The sequence below is a fragment of the Perca flavescens genome, chromosome 9 (genome assembly GCF_004354835.1).
Source record: "Perca flavescens isolate YP-PL-M2 chromosome 9, PFLA_1.0, whole genome shotgun sequence".
Taxonomy (NCBI): Eukaryota; Metazoa; Chordata; class Actinopteri; order Perciformes; family Percidae; genus Perca; species Perca flavescens.
The window spans coordinates 19,235,802-19,252,097 of record NC_041339.1 but is presented as its reverse complement, the minus strand read 5'-3'; the positions used below and the strand labels follow the sequence as shown (position 1 = coordinate 19,252,097).

Below are 16,296 nucleotides of genomic sequence, written 5' to 3'. Positions count from 1 at the left end.
ACTTAAAAATATAACCCACAATACTTTATTGCTGTTAATGTCACTGGACAAAAGTTTACAATATTATGTGAATCACTCTAATTTTACAGACTGCCATTTGATGTTATAAATCTTTGGTTTTTGTCTTTGCACAAAAATGATGATCATTCAGGATAATAAAAGATGTTTCATGAAGGCTGATTGATTTATTGATCGCCAGCCTAGTAAATGTGGTGTGACTAGATGATTGTCATTTCAGTTTTCGGCTGGACTTGGGCATCAACAAGAGTGTCAGGTTTATGGTGAATATTTCATATAAAGTATAAAGCACATATTTTAATGTAAGCCGATGATGATGAAAGTATTGTTTCAAGTTTGACACTGAAGCTGAGATACAGTAAGCACACACAACACTGCCTTTTTTAAACATAGTGGCAAATAAAGGAAAAATTACAAACTGACAATAAAGATACAAAGTATACAAAGGTTCCCAGCTTAGAAAAATGGTTATGTATTATAAACATTGCGTAGGCTATGGGAGAGTGCAGCAACCTTGACTGTTAAGAGAAAAAGATAAGCACCATAGATCCTAGCTGGAGATGGTCATTGATCCATATGGCATTGTACAGACAGTGTAAGCTTGTATGAGATACAAGTTGATGGGAATGTTAATTATCTCTAAGTCTGATATGTTTTGATTTATTTTTGATGATGTCTGGTTTGACTGGTGAACAAAACGTCAAAAGTCAGTGATCAGCAAATACATTTTTGTTGGTTTTGCTTCTTTTTTTTCTCAACAAGACAATGTGAACAGCACTTAAAGGCATTCAATTTGGGGTTTACTGTGAGTATTTGATTCGGCAGCCCTGACATTTAAAAAGAACCCATCTACATTCCACTTAAAAATATACAATTTAATTTTCAAGAAGCAAGTTTGATAAGTTTTTCAGCACTGAGACTATACAAAAGACAGACAAACACAGACACAATAAAATCCTAGCAAAAGAAAAGTAAATGCAATCCAGATTCAAGACTGCACTTTCTTTGTACAGCGTACGAGATGGTTTTATCTAGCACCTTTTTTCTCTTTGAGAGAAAAATTAATCATGAGAAATGAAAGATGACCTGATGGATATTTTTTTTTTTTTGTGAGGTTTCGTGTTCACCTGTGCGTGCCCTTACGCTGTAAAGCACTACCTTTAGTTACAGCTTAGGTTAACATGTCATGTACCATTGAGACTGTAGTCAGCTGTGTGTCTCTTTGTGTTGTAAATGAGGCTCAGACCTCAGACATCAAGCTCACGGTAAAGTCAAAGAAGTCAGATAAAGCCAGCTTATAGTCAAGTTCAGCCTCCCAACACCGGCTGTCAGCTACATCTCTGTTCTCCTGAAGCATTTATGTTTCAGGGTTTGTTTGAAAAATGCAGAACCAGGAGAAGCTACAAGCCTATGACAGCCGTTAAGGGTAAAAGACTTTTAAAAAAAAGATGGCTCTCAGGTCCAAAATCGGTGCACCCGAAGTCAAGGATAAATAAAAATGTGACCTGATCTATCTTCTTTTAAGTCTACCAGCTACTAGCTGTTTGTGATCCCTGCTTGTGATGGATGCTGAGCGACACTAGCACCCTCTTTTGTTTCAAAGTCAGCATCACAGCATGGTGTCCATAAAGTACTGAGGTAACCAAACATGACAGCACACACACGCTAACACGCTAATCCCTGCATGCCGCTGCTCGCAGGTAGGAAATAAGTCAGTTACATCAGAGAAGAACACAGCTTGCTGTTTTTTCTCGTCTGAAAATTGGTTGTCATCCAGCTATTAAACATACCGCTGTGGACTAAAGAACCTGAAATGCTGTGTAAATGTTGCAGTCCTTCGTGTTAACATTTTTTTAACAGCACAAATACATTAAATGACACGCTACAATACTGAGAGGGGCAGACGTGACAAACCTTGTTCCCCAGTGTTGTGATTTTTACCAAGATCACAGAGAGGTGAGAGAGTCCTTGGACCACCAAGACGGCACACAACCCCTAATATTTAGCTGTAATATCACTTCTTGGTAACACTAAGCAAAAAGACATCACTTTAGATCCTTTTAATTGATTGGTTTTTATACTACCACACATGTTACATTAAGACAGTTTTGGCTACTCTCAGCACTTAATTTCTGTTTCTGTTTAGTTTCTTGTGTTGCTTATCAACAAAAGTGCTTCATGGACTTGTGAACCATCTGTCTGCCATTTTGTCTTTATTAGGGGCCTATGGTCCAAGCACCAGGGCACCTCTCTGCCATCTTCTCCACTGGCCCTCTCAGTGGAGAAGGAGTGCTGGGTCGGGTACAAGTGGGGGGGTGCAAGAAGAAGTGTAGTCAGGGTAAAAAAAAAAAAACACACACACAAGATGAACATATAATAACATAAACAGTAACAAAGTGGTGGTAGAGTTGGGCTGATTGACTCAGTCTTTCATAGCCCTTGATTACCCCTGTTGGGGTGGGGGTGGTCCTGCAGGGGGGAGCTGGAAGGGAGGAGTTATTTGATAAAAGGGAAGGTTAGAACTCAAAGGCTTTAGGAATCAGTCCAGGACCGGATTGTAAGCGCACTCAGAGCTCAGTGCAGGTGGATGAGGAGCTTGATGCGCAGAGCGTCTCCTATTTCCCCTTGTAGGTAGTCAGTGTCGTGCTGCTCCTCCAGCTGGTGGAGTCTTCGGGGCCCAAACAGCCGCAGGCTGGCGATCTCTAGTCGATAGGATCCCGCTGGAGGCGGCCTCTTGCCAAGCCGGAGCACACTCTTTCCATCGCGTCGTTCCAGAAGGCGGAAGTGTTCATTAGCATTGCCATGGGTGATGACATAGCGTACGTGGTGCTCCAGGGGCTGCAGGGCAGGCAAAAGCTCGAGTAGAGGCTCCTTGTTGAGCAACGAGGACAGAGAAAGGTTCATGGGGATGGAGGACTGGGTGTCTATGCTGGCCATACTCACTGCCGGTTCCTATGGCGTGGACAAGGACAGAAGGAAAGAGATGAAACATGAGGAAGCAGAAACATCACACAATCAGATCATCTTCATACATCAGAACATGCTTGAATTCTCAAAAGTGACCCAATGAGACAAGCATTGAGAAGCAGTTTGTCAAAACACGTACCTGGTTGAGCCCATTTTCATCAGCATTGCGTTTGTGTCGTCCCTTCTTTCCTCCTCCTCCTCCGTTGATCTTACACTCGTAGCAGGCCTCAGGAGACAGACTGTCATCGTCATCATCACCCTCCACAAACTGGCCTGGGAAACCTGAGCCTGTCATACAGTGACTGGATGGAAACAACAAGAGAGGTTAGTATGTTGAGTAAGAGGGAAGGAAATTCATTTCAAATTCATGGGCAAAACTCCCAGCACATGAAACATGGTTGAATGTTTTCCTATGGTGAGATGTTGCCACCAGGAATTTCTCCAAAAAAGACACTACTTTTCTAATACCAGTTGCTTAAATTAATATTTTTAATTTGCGTCCCCTCACCCCTGTCCGGCTCTGTAGAAACCTCCAGGACAGCCACACAGGTAACCTCCGTCGGTATTGGAGCAGCCGTAGATACAGGGGTTGCTGCCCGTGCTACATTCATTCACATCTTGGCAGCCACCAGCGCCCTGCTCAAAGTCAAAGCCGGAGGGACACACACACTTGAAGCTGCCCAGTGTGTTGTAGCAGGAGGCAGAGCCACACACTGTTGCTGCATGACACTCGTTTTCATCTGCGGAGGAAAGAGACAAAAGTGCAGAGACCGAAAATGAGGAGGCGAGTGTGTTAGGACATGATGCAGTACATGCCAAGTAACATTTCTTTTGCACGTTGATGAGGATGTGATAATGATGTGCCTATATCGTCACCTTTATAGACAATTCTTACATCAAAATTTAAAGAGTGCTTTCAAACAAATGCTATAGTATAATTCAGTCCTGTTCCATGTCGTTATGCACATCACTTCAGAGGATTATCAATTTATTTTTGAGAAATTATTGAAAATTGTTATATACCAACACAATATGATCAAGAACCAGCATAGAGAGCTATTTTAGTGTAAAATAAAATCAGATCAATCAATACAATGTGTATTATTCTAATGATTGTGATCATTGTTATTTTCATCGTTGTTGTTAAATTATTTCAAAATGACAAGGAATTTTCCTCAATATCTTAACACTAATATTTTAAGGAGGAACATGATCGCAAAGGTTGTTTGAATTCTGTCCTTACGTGAATCAGGGATTTTTATATAAAATTCAACCATAGATGAACATATTTTTGCAATCTTATATTAAGCCTTAAAATACTTTAACCATAATTAATTCCTAAGTAATCCTCTATACTAATGTGTTCTGGTGCCTTTGCTGTTAACAGACTCACAGACTGAGTCAGTGTAACTTACCCACACACTGGTTCCACTGGTAGTGCTGCACGTAGCCCTGAGGACAGCCGCAGCGGAAACCACCCATCATGTTCTGACAGCCGTGCTGACAGCGGTGGTTACTGCCACACTCATCCACATCTGAGGAAAATGAAAATAAAGACTTTACATTTCTTGTTTTCAGCAAGGCAACCACTATTTTCTGCCACCTTTGATCACAAACACTTTAGCAGAACCAAATGTTCCCATGATTTTGGAACTGAAAAGGAACCTGCATGAGAGACCTTCCTCTCCAAACTATATGAAACTAAATGTAAAGGTTTCTGTGTCTGCTCACCGTCACACTCGATGCCTGTGCTGTCCAAAGAGAAACCTTTAGAGCATTCACAGTTGAAACTACCAGGCGTGTTGACACATGAGGCCCGGGAACCGCATGCACTGTTCTGAGCGGAACACTCATTGTTGTCTGCAAAGAGAGAAGAAACCAATTTCATTTGAAGTAAAGATGCACGTTTTGTTTTTTATGTTCTTTCTAAAGACAAAACTCGTTTTCGGTGCAGGGTAACACTGATCTCTTTCTGTCTTGTACTCACCGATGCAGGCTGTCTGGTGCTGTGTGAAGCCGGGAGGACACTTGCAGGTGAAGCCTCCGATGGTGTTGACACAAAGGAACTGGCAGTTATGCTGCTTGGTCGAACATTCATCCAGATCTTAGAGGGAAAGAAAAAAAGCACTTAACGTCCATCAAAACCAAATTACATAGAAGTCTCAAAGCTATAAAGCTTGTTCATGAAAATTATATGAGAGCAATTTTTCATTTGTAACACACAATAATAATAATAATAATAACAAACAGCCCCCAGACTGCTGATATGTTGAGAGCAACAATACTACTAATATGGTTAACTATCAAAAAGATCATTAAATAGCATATAATGGCTTTTATGAAGCTATGAAATAACCAACAAACACAAATCAAGAGTCCACCTACCTTTGCAAGTCTTTCCATCTGGCTGCAGGCTGTATCCTCTGGGGCAGGAGCAGAGGTAGCTGCCCTCTGTGTTTTTACACAGGAAGTTACAGGGCTTCGGAGACAGAGTGCACTCATCCATATCTGGAATATGCAGACAGGGAAAAAATTGCTTAAATTCAATATTTAGTATCTATAAAAAAAACAAATGCCTTTGAAACCAAACTGACTAATAACAAGAGAGAGAGAGAGAGTATTAGCCTGACAGAAATCAGCCATACCAACACAGGAGGTTGCTGTGAAGTCGGTTTTGTAGCCCACATTACAGTGGCAGCGGAAGGATCCGATGGTGTTGATGCACTGACCGTTCCGACACAGATCTGGCATCACCTGGCACTCATTGATGTCTGAAAGTACAGAGACATTTTAGAAAGTGACCTGAATTAGACCGGTTCTCACTCTGCCAAACACATAATTCAACACAGAGTCTCTTTAAGCTTATTTATGACAGCGTGAGCTTTCTTTCTTGAAGCTGCATTGAAGGTTTTGTTTATTTTACTTCATAAAATCAATCGGTAGTGTTACTGTGCGCGTCTCACCTCTTCCGTCTGTGGTGTAGCCAGGTCCAAGTGGGCACATCTTCTTGTACTGTACAGTGCCAGGCAGCGGGCAGAGCTCACACTGTGAGCCCCAGCCTCGGCCTATGTTGCAGCAGCACTCAGACTTTGTCACACTGTTCCTGTTGGTGGATGACTGCTGGCACATCGTCTGCAGAACCTCTGTGTAACAGTAGCCCTTTCGGTTGTCTGTGTTTGGGATAAGGGATCGAAGAAAAAAATTATCTTTTGGTTGCTAAACTTCAATTGAATTTAAAACAAGAGTATATGCACACTTTCAGTTATCACCCCCACAGCGTGTGACTACAGCAGTAGTGATCTTACCAATACATTCAGTTCCAGTGGAGCTTGACTCAAAGCCGTCATTGCACTCGCAGCGGTAGCTTCCTACTTTGTTGACGCAGCGTCCGTTCTTACAGATGCCAGGTTTGCTGCGGCACTCGTTCAGGTCTGCCAGCGTACAGAGCAAAAGGACGGGAGGATGAAGAGAGCGAAGAGGCAGATGAATCCAGTAAAAACACCAGATATTGGGTGAGGACTGAGGAGAACCTCTCACATTGGCTAAAATGTTTGTACTCACCCATACATCCCTCTCCATCGGGTCTGTGCTGCATGCCAGGAGGGCAGATACACATGAAGGTGCCAATCAGGTTCTTACAGGTCATACCCTTGGAGTCACAGTCATCCAGACCCTCAGAGCACTCGTCCTGGTCTGGTGAGGGACAATGAGAGATGGCCAACAGGTAAAACTACAACAGCGGGCTAAAATGAGAACTGTCATTTCCTGTTTTCAGTGGTGTACCACAGCCCACTAGCCTAGAAATCTAGATGCACCCTAGCGGGTGTTATTTGCAGATGTGGGTCTGGCTTGTCAGGCTACCAGCACACAGAAAAGGAGTGAAATCAGAGATGACAGGAATCAAGCAGATAAAAGTGACACTTTACAAAAAGGAAATCTGCTGCGCCCTCTCACCTCTGCACATGCGTTGGTCATCTCGCAGCACGTAGCCAGCAGGACACATACACTCATAGGAACCAAAGGTGTTTACACACCGGAAGGCACACAGCAGAGGATTCTGGGAGCACTCGTTGATGTCTGGAGTCAAGAAGAGAGACGGGTTTGTTTAATTTACCATAATTATTTTTTAAAAGTACCTTTGTCAATTGTGAGTGTTACTGTATAAGTGACTGACCTTCACAGGTCATCATGGGTCCGGGTTCGAAGCCCTCCTGGCACGAACACTCAAAACCTCCCACCACATTGGTGCAGGTTCCATTTCCACATGGGTTTCCTATAGAGCACTCGTCGGTGTCTGGAGAAGACAGAGAGCGGGGTATAGATAGATGTGGCAATTAAAACCAATGAAGATTTTATACTGTACCTGAGACTTTAAAAGCCCTCATTAGCAGATAAAATGTTAGTCCAAAAATAGATCAGGCTGTAATGCAGGAAAAAGCCTCACATCACACCTGGGCGATAATACTGGTGAGATATTCTGTGACATGGCATTAAAAGTTCCTTAAAAGAAGTCCTGCTGATTGATTTTTCTTTGTCTGCTTAATTGCGGCTGTTTCAGTATAAATACTCAAAATATTCTTCTAAATACTTCTTTTATGATTCCAACGTTTTAGAGTGTTAATTTTAATTTCAGAAACCATCTCACCAATACAGTTGACTCCTGTGTAATCCAGGTTGTATCCGAAGGGGCATTCACAGCGGAATGAACCATCTGTGTTGATGCAGATACCGTTCTGGCAGATGCCTGGGTTATCCAGACACTCATTCATATCTAAAGTGAGCACAAGGAAATGAACATGTTTTTAAACATATGCAAGACCTCCACACTTGGCCACTAAATAAAGAAAAAAATCGATCTACGTTGTAGTACTGACCTTCACGAGCATCGCCCGGCCCAGGTAGCGCTCCGTGGCCAAAGGGACACAGACTGTCGAAAGCAGCTGGAGATGCACCAAAAGAAAAAGGTCAGCTTCATTATTTTACAAATGTCTGTGGCCATGTGATGTTTTCATAAAAGTTCTGTGGTGTATGCGTGTGTGTCTGTGTTACACACCCTCGCTCTCTCGTGGGCACAGCTCACAGGGAAGTCCCCAGCCCTCTCCAGGCATCTTGCTGCAGCAGCACTTGGCCTTAGTGGTGTTCAAAGCTTTGGGGATGGAGCATTTGCCTGCCTCAAATTTGGTGAAACAGAAGCTCTCTCTGGTATCTGCCATAAGAAAAAAGATGGACAGTAATTGGTCTGTTATTCATGGGACACAAAGACAAAAACCTCCTCCACCACATTTGTAAAGCGAGATAAAATATATCAGATTACCACATTCATTCAAGTTGTTAACTAACAGCTTCTCTCACCGTAGCAGCGGCGTTTGTTGTCAGAGAGTACGAAGCCCGGCTGGCAGGTGCACTGGAAGCTGCCGGGGGTGTTGGTGCAGGTGCCAAACTGGCAGATGTTGGGCTCCACCTCACACTCGTTGATATCTGGAAAAGAAGCGTAAAAGAGAACAGGGAGGAGGGAGGCAGGTGAGAAGACGGTGGGGGTGCATTTGTGAATGTGTGTGAAGAGCAGATGGCTCGGTTGCCCTCAGTATGTGTGGAGCATTTAGTCTGTAGTGAAGTGTGTCTATCCCTGTATGTACTGTATGTGTGTAAGTTTGTGCCTTACCTATGCACTGGTCATTCTGCACCTCATAGCCAGGCGGGCAGATACATCTGAACGATCCATCCAGATTCTGACAAGTTCCCGGAGAGCAAGTGCCAGGCAGACTCACACACTCATTGATATCTGAAAAATGGGACAATGTACAAATCAGATGTGTGTTTATGTCTGTGTAAACTGTACTGTACGGAATCTTTAAATGCCACCATGCTCTTACTTTTCTTGTATATTTAATCACCGACTTACCGACACAGTTTTTCCCATCCGGAGTATTCTCATAACCCTCATGGCAAAGACATTGGAAGGAACCGAGTCCATTGATACATTGTCCGTTCCTGCACACTTGGCCCTGAAGGGCACTGCACTCGTCTATGTCTGTAAGGTCAACATTGAGAGGATTAGGACTCTTATAAACATTCCTGTGATTTTGGATATCCATCGACAAACAGGAAACAGACAGAAAAAAAAGTATGTTTTTCCTGGCATCAAGAGCTTCTGAAAAAACTGGCTTGTGTATAGTTTTCTTTGTTGCGCAAGAAAAGTCAAAACACAGCAACATCAGATGATGTTATGTAATACCGCTACAGAAAAGGGCAGCATGTTTTTGTTGGACTTTATCAATGTAATCTTCAACAATATGATATCTAAACTAGAGCTGGGAGATATGCAGAAAATCAAATATCAGAATATTTTTGACTAAATACCTCGATATCGATATTGTGGTGGTATTGTAGGGTTGACTATTGGTGCTTTCAAAAATATTTACACAATGAGATTTTTGATAAATAATCATCAGCAATGTGGATATAATAACTAAAGGCAAGTTATAGAACAGCTAGAACAGTCTGGTAAGTTCAGAAAACTACATCACTTTACTACAGTAATGATGAATTACAATGCAGCCTTTAAAACCAGGAAAAGACAACACGTGTCATATTACTATATTACAATATCCGAAATTTAAGACGATATCTAGCCTCATATATCGATATCGATATAATATCGATATATTGCCCAGCCCTAATCTAAACCTGTGTCAAGACTTTGACCTTTAAGAGAAACCACTAACCGCTGCTGACCATCGTATACTAGTAAATGATCAGAAAATGAAAAAATGTATGAAATAAGCAGAACAGTAAGTGATCAGTACCCATGCAGTCGTTGTTGTGTGTTAGCTCGAAGCCAGGGAAGCAAAGGCAGTTGTAGGATCCCACTGTGTTTTTACAGGTACCGTTACCACATGGCTGTCTGTCACACTCATCGATGTCTAAGATACACACAGAAGGAACAACATTTAAAGTGGGTTAGACAGTATTCGGTATATGGTATTCAATTACTCTGCAGGATTACATGCAACACAGTGTTCATAAATTATATAGTGTATATTATAGTTTAAGATTGTGCTTCTTACCCATGCACATGGTCTGGTCAGCTGTAGCCTTGAAGCCATTGTGGCAGAGACAGCGATAGCTTCCCTGCGTGTCAATACACTCTCCATGGCTGCACACATTAGGAATCTCCTGGCACTCATTACGGTCTGAAAACAAAACAGAAATGAAAAATATTAACGTATTATCAAGGGCCGCAACTAACAAGCACTTTATATGTATGAATCCCATTTTATATACAGACCATGCCATGTTTGTGTTGTATGCTTTATAGTTTGTTTTGTTTAATTTGTTTCTGCAGATCCAGTTCCCATGCTGGATTTAACTTCTGTCCATTGTTTTGGTTTTCTCCTTTCTTGGTTTTGTGAATATTTGGACACATGTTTTATGTGTATTTGTTTATGACAGAATAAAACCCCACCTGGGAAAAACTGGTGTTGTGTTTAGTCAAAGGCTGGTGTAAATTACATTTTTTTCCAATTGCTAAACGACAGTGAGCACAACTGGAGTCACATGTGCAAAACTCAAACTACAGTCTGCACTAGTCACCTGAGCTAAACAGTTCACATCACCTGCAAAACAGGCCCAGTGCAGCCAAACACTATGCACAAGCCTCACTGAGATAACACACACTGTCACTCAGAACACACTGAGGGTAAAAACACTAGCATCAAACACCAATACAGAAATTACAAACTTTTATTAAGTTTATTTAAGTAAAAAATATAGATTGTATAGCATACCAATTTTTACATAAGGTAAAAAAGAAGGAATGAAAATCAGCGGTTTTCTTCAATAAAATATTTGTCTCTAGTAATTTATGGAATTACTGGGGAAAAATACTAAAGGTACATACGTAACAGTACCAAAGAATAGTGTGACTAATCCTGCCTGCTCCAGCATCATGTGGCAAGTTTTCTTCATCACATTGGATGTCTGCATCATCTCTAAATACAAATGAATGTGGTGTTTCTATTGCTTTCACCGCCATTACTTTCTGAAAAACAGTAAGAACACAGTTTTACTGTTGTAAAGATATAGTGTTTTTCACTTTTTTTTTTATAGCTGTGTACATAACATCAGACATCTTACCTGGACATATTGGTATCTTTGCTCTTTTACCTGTTTCTCTCAAACAGTACAGTGTATAATTGTTTCATTCTTATTTGGTGTTTGTATACAAAAAAAGTTTTTCTGAGCTTTCTCTGTATAAATACCGTATATGTTCACTAACTAGTCTAAAATAAGACACCTACTTAGGCTTTCAGCTAAAACTGCAATCAGCAGTGTTTGATAGGCACCAGACTGAAATCTATTCTGTTTTGAATGTGTGGTTAACAGTTTTGACAGCAGTGTGTTAGCATTTGAACAAAGTGCTGTAAATCTACAGTGTTGTGCACGTTGTGGGATAAGTGTGTAGAGTTTTGAAAACTGTGTTCAAGCAATGAAAAAAAAACTGTAGTTCGCTACAGTTTGGTCCACATGAATTGCTGCTGTGCAGACTGTAGTTAGAGTTTTGCACATGTGACTCCAGTTGTGCCCACTGTCGTTTAGCAATCGAAAAAAACTGTAACATACCTCAGCAGATTCTCCACTGTCCCGTAAATGCAAATTACAATAATCTTCCCTCAACAAGAAATGTCCATGTTTAACATTTTCCTCACATCACCAACACAATCATTCCACCTTCCTGCTATTTTAAGATGGGAAACCCCAATAAGGCCTGTCAGACAGGCTGGACTCACCCACACAGGCCCCGCTGGGGGACAGTTTGAAGCCTGGCGAGCACTCGCAGCGGTAGCTGCCTGGAATGTTGATACAGTTGGCGTTGCGTTGGCACAGGTTGTCCCCGCTGTTACACTCATCAATATCTATGCAGGGGGAAGAAAAAAAGAAACAGTAGACATCAATCACAGGCTCCATAACTGTCTGGTCAAAGCAGGCAGTCGGCTTTTGGACAGCAGGAGAGAAAACACAGCGGATCCAGTTTGGCTCTGGTAAGGTTCAGTCGCTGGCAGGTTCTGGATGATTGAAGGTCCAGCCAGGTGCTCTTATTCAGAGCCACTATACTTGTCTTTACAAGGGCATAACTCATGTGCTGAGTGGACTGCCTCTCATCCTGTGTGTGTGTGTGTGTGTGTGTGTGTGTGTGTGTGTGTGTGTGTGTGTGTGTGTGTGTGTGTGTGAGACTGTATGGGTGTGTTGGTGTGATTTAGTGCTGAAATGGAGGTACGTTTTTGTGCCAGCAGTAAGTATATCCTTAATACTGTATAATGCATAAGCATGCAATGATTCAGCAGCAGGATGAAAGAGGAGAGGAGGTACAGTATGGGGAGGTATAAGTGTGTGTGTGTGTGTGTGTGTGTGTGTGTGTGTGTGTGTGTGTGTGTGTGTGTGTGTGTGTGTGTGTGTGTGTGTGTGTGTGTGTGTGTGTGTGTGGAAAAAAGGAAACAAAAAATAGCAAAAGAGCAAGAAATGTAACACCACCCTGTGCGCATTGTCTTATAATAGGTAGATGTGATTACCATTATCTTCTCTTGCAACAGACACAGTTAGAAAAACAGAAGAAAACATATCTATATATATATCTATATATAACATATATATATATATATATATATATATATATAAGTGAGTTTTACCTTCACAAATGAGCAGTATGTTGTTGTAGCTGAAGCCCATTGGACATTCACAGCGGAAGCTCCCGATCTGATTGATACACACTCCATTGGCACAGATACCAGGGATCTCCCTGCACTCATCAATATCTGTACAAAACAATACCACAGAATGTTATTATGTAATTTGTAACAGCACCACTTACTACCAACTGCACTGTGCCGGCTTTGACCTTGTGATGACCTTACCGATTGGCTTGCCAGTGTGGATGTCGATGATGAAGCCAGGAGCCTGGTTACCACACAGTAACTGGTACTCAGCTGGAACAGACAGGACAGGAGACACTCAGCGGCAGTGATAACATGTGCTCATATAGCGATGTTTCAACAGTTGTTTCAGAGTATGTTTTAGTGTATTTATTGTCACTCACTGGTAGCAGGAGTTGGACAGGCCTCACACGGCTTGTTCCAGGCTTTTCCCACGTTGTAGGCACAGCAGCACATCTTCTTGGTCATGTTGAAGGACAGCTCGTTCTCACACGTGTCGTTAAAGTTGCGATAACACACACTCTTCCTCATGTCTGCATTACAAAGAGGAAGACAGTCCTTTAATTCCAAAAGCTGAAAAGCCGGCATTTGGAAATGTTTGCAACTTTTCAAACTTTGAATACGTTTATTTGCATGAGAGAGTAAATATTTTCTTGTAGGTCCAAGAGAGGTCTCTCCCACTCACCCATGCAGTTGTTTCCTCCATTGACCTGCATGTACTCAGGTGGACATACACAGGTGTAGTTGCCCAAAGTGTTGTAGCAGGTACCAGGTCCACAGATCCCAATGTGGGTTGTGCACTCATCGATATCTGTACGCAAAGATGTAATGACAGATCAAAATATGAGGTGAGAGCAGGGTGTTCATTTTCCCTTCATAGGTGATTTACATAATATAAATAGAGGGCTAAACATATTTTCCAGTCAATTACCTCATTCAGTGTTATTTCTCTTTCAGTTCTTACCCTCACAGATGCGAGTCTCCTCATTGAGATAGTAGCCTCCTGGACACTCACACTGGAAACTACCAAAGGTGTTAACACAGTTTCCACCCTGGCAGAGACCTGGCAGCTCCTGGCACTCATCGATATCTAGAAAAGAATTAAAACTGTTAGATCCGATAGATGTCACCCATGTATTGATTTGATGTTAAATTGCATTTTTTAAATTCTGAAATAGAAGCCAAAGTTTAGAGTTTTTCTGCTACACCGGTGCTAGCTGTGGTTTCTGTTGTTAATTCAATAGACTGGAAAACAGAGAAAGCTGGATGGTTTACCTTCCAGGATAACAGTGATGGGGTTGGGTCTGAATCCCTCTCCTCCCGGACAAAGAGTCTTATATTCCGCTACAGACAAGACAGAGACACACTGCAAGTTAGTGTAAAAAAAGCAAATAATAAATAACTTTTGCTAAGACATAAATTGACCAACAAATCTGAGTAACTATGATGTGCATTTTGCAGTAAATATTATTGGTAATCGATCAGTCCTGTAATACATACTGGAGTTGGGGGCAGGGCACAGTTCACAGGGGTTTCCCCAGGCTCCACCCTCAGAGCAGCAACAGGAAGCCCGGGTCACACCCACACCGATCTCTGCACTACAGGAGATTCCTCCATCACCACGTGCAAGGATGTCCAGGAAGCAATTGCCAACACGTGTATCTAAGAAAGACACATTTTTGCTTATCAATAAATGGGAGTCTTCACTTCCATGTAACAGCAAGTTACAATGTGTGAGTGTCCAAATGAAATAAAGTGTGGTTTAATTACATTTTTATTTTTATTTTTTAACTCAAATTTGATTTGTCATCTGTCTTCACTGGTCAAATTTTGGGATAGGATGCAGCATCTTGTCACTGAGTTCTCATATTTAAAAAATAAATAAATCAAGCTCAATCTCCTTCATTAAAACCTGCTAATTTTAAAAGAGATTGTCTTATTTCAATCTGCCAGCTTTAAGTGTGACTCACCCACGCAGCCCACTCCGGTGGGGTTTAGCTCAAAGTCAGCTGGGCAGTTACACAGGTAGCTCCCTGGAGTGTTCACACACAGCCCGTTGATGCAGTTCACAGGGTCCGCACACTCGTTGATGTCTGCATTACACAGCGACAAACACAAACTCAGCAACACATACCAGACAACAGACACCTTTCTGAAATGTATGAGCCTATTAGTTAATATGCTGCTGTAGGTACGGGAACCAAAAATACCACTTTTAATTATTTCAAATCCTGTGTATGTCACAAACTAACAGAAGGGTGATTTGAAGGTAAGCTGTAAAAAGACTGAGAAATGAAGGGAATAAACAGATGGTAGTAGACGCATCTTTGGTCTTTGTATATGTTGGATATGTTTTCAAAGAATTTTAAATAGTAATACAATGCATGACTAAAGGCTGTTTTTGTTGAGGAAGCTCAGCCAAGCTATTTGAGTATGTTTTGTGTCTGAACTAAGTGAATTTAAAACTAAAGTTACAGAAGGGCAACACTGACCAGTGCAATTTCCTCCACTGCGGTCCAGTTCGTAACCATCATCACACACACAGCGGAACATCCCTGGAAGGTTCTGGCACGTTCCAAATACACAGATGTTCTGGAAATTACACTCATCGATGTCTGTGGCAAAGCAGACAGAGAAAAAAATGTTAGTTGAATAAAAAAAGAAAAGTATAAAGAATAAAATGCTACAGAATGAGTCCAGCACCTTGACACGCCTTGCTGTCTTCTGTAGGAGTAAAGCCCATCTCGCACTCGCAGCGGTAGCCACCTGGAGCATTCAGACACTGGCCGTTCTCACACAGGTTCACGTTGTCTGCACACTCATCCATGTCTGAATCAGAACAGAGCAGTGCATTATAAACTTACTGTGCATGGAGCTCACTGCACACACACAGCAGCTAGTATTCAATTAGGATTCATTAAGATAGTTTCAGCAGTCTTACCAGAGCAGGAAAATCCATCTCCATTGAAGCCCTCCTTGCATGTACACCTGTAGGATCCCGGTGTGTTGACACAGTCTGCATTGAGGTTGCAGTTATGGTCCTCTACAGAGCACTCGTCCTGATCTGCAGAAAAAGAGAGAAAAAAAGGATGAGAAAAAAAAAAATTGATAGCAGAACCCAATCAAAACAGTTACAAATTCTAATATTCTTGTGTAAAGGGGACTTTTGTTCCTTTATTTTGTCTTAAGAACGTGTCTGGTCCGAGTATGTACTCACCCACACACTTGATGCCGTCTCCCAACCAGCCGTCTCGACATCGACATTTAAAGCTTCCAGGCACGTTGATGCAGGCAGCGTGCATGTCACAGTTATGAGCCCCGATCTCACACTCATCAACATCTGGAGAGATATAGAGATCAATTAGCCAATAAACAGGCAGCAACACACATTTGTGAACCGATATTTCCATTTGAACATTAAACAAAACAAAAAAAGAATATAAACAGGAAGGATATTTGAAAAATTTGCTTTTTGCTTAGCAGATAGTTTTTAATAAGTAGTGAGTCATTCATAAATTATCATTTTAACAAATGCAGTCCTGGAACTACTGTATGCATGGGTGAACTGTATCAACACTTGTCTCAGATATGGACACACAAA

At 41.7% G+C, this 16,296-nt stretch overlaps 1 protein-coding gene across 2 annotated transcripts in view; it reads right to left on the bottom strand.

The window, feature by feature from the left end:
- Positions 1-2: 2 nt before the first annotated feature.
- fbn3 (fibrillin 3) overlaps positions 3-16,296 on the bottom strand; it is a 76,600-nt gene continuing 60,306 nt past the window's right edge. For both annotated transcript variants that reach the window (XM_028586802.1, XM_028586803.1), the window contains exons 32-65: positions 15,913-16,035; positions 15,637-15,759; positions 15,399-15,524; positions 15,188-15,310; positions 14,666-14,788; positions 14,196-14,357; positions 13,971-14,039; positions 13,660-13,785; positions 13,381-13,506; positions 13,079-13,228; positions 12,897-12,968; positions 12,672-12,797; positions 11,775-11,900; positions 10,053-10,178; positions 9,792-9,908; positions 8,888-9,016; positions 8,648-8,767; positions 8,338-8,463; positions 8,039-8,191; positions 7,860-7,925; positions 7,631-7,756; positions 7,160-7,279; positions 6,940-7,062; positions 6,547-6,678; positions 6,291-6,416; positions 5,949-6,155; positions 5,631-5,756; positions 5,371-5,493; positions 4,973-5,089; positions 4,717-4,845; positions 4,401-4,520; positions 3,494-3,725; positions 3,125-3,287; positions 3-2,970 (exon numbers count right to left, since the gene is read on the bottom strand). In XM_028586802.1, coding sequence (XP_028442603.1) covers positions 2,593-2,970; positions 3,125-3,287; positions 3,494-3,725; positions 4,401-4,520; positions 4,717-4,845; positions 4,973-5,089; positions 5,371-5,493; positions 5,631-5,756; positions 5,949-6,155; positions 6,291-6,416; positions 6,547-6,678; positions 6,940-7,062; positions 7,160-7,279; positions 7,631-7,756; positions 7,860-7,925; positions 8,039-8,191; positions 8,338-8,463; positions 8,648-8,767; positions 8,888-9,016; positions 9,792-9,908; positions 10,053-10,178; positions 11,775-11,900; positions 12,672-12,797; positions 12,897-12,968; positions 13,079-13,228; positions 13,381-13,506; positions 13,660-13,785; positions 13,971-14,039; positions 14,196-14,357; positions 14,666-14,788; positions 15,188-15,310; positions 15,399-15,524; positions 15,637-15,759; positions 15,913-16,035 — 4,634 coding nt within the window. In that variant the 3' untranslated portion in view covers positions 3-2,592. The remainder of the gene's footprint in view (positions 2,971-3,124; positions 3,288-3,493; positions 3,726-4,400; positions 4,521-4,716; positions 4,846-4,972; positions 5,090-5,370; positions 5,494-5,630; positions 5,757-5,948; positions 6,156-6,290; positions 6,417-6,546; positions 6,679-6,939; positions 7,063-7,159; positions 7,280-7,630; positions 7,757-7,859; positions 7,926-8,038; positions 8,192-8,337; positions 8,464-8,647; positions 8,768-8,887; positions 9,017-9,791; positions 9,909-10,052; positions 10,179-11,774; positions 11,901-12,671; positions 12,798-12,896; positions 12,969-13,078; positions 13,229-13,380; positions 13,507-13,659; positions 13,786-13,970; positions 14,040-14,195; positions 14,358-14,665; positions 14,789-15,187; positions 15,311-15,398; positions 15,525-15,636; positions 15,760-15,912; positions 16,036-16,296) is intronic.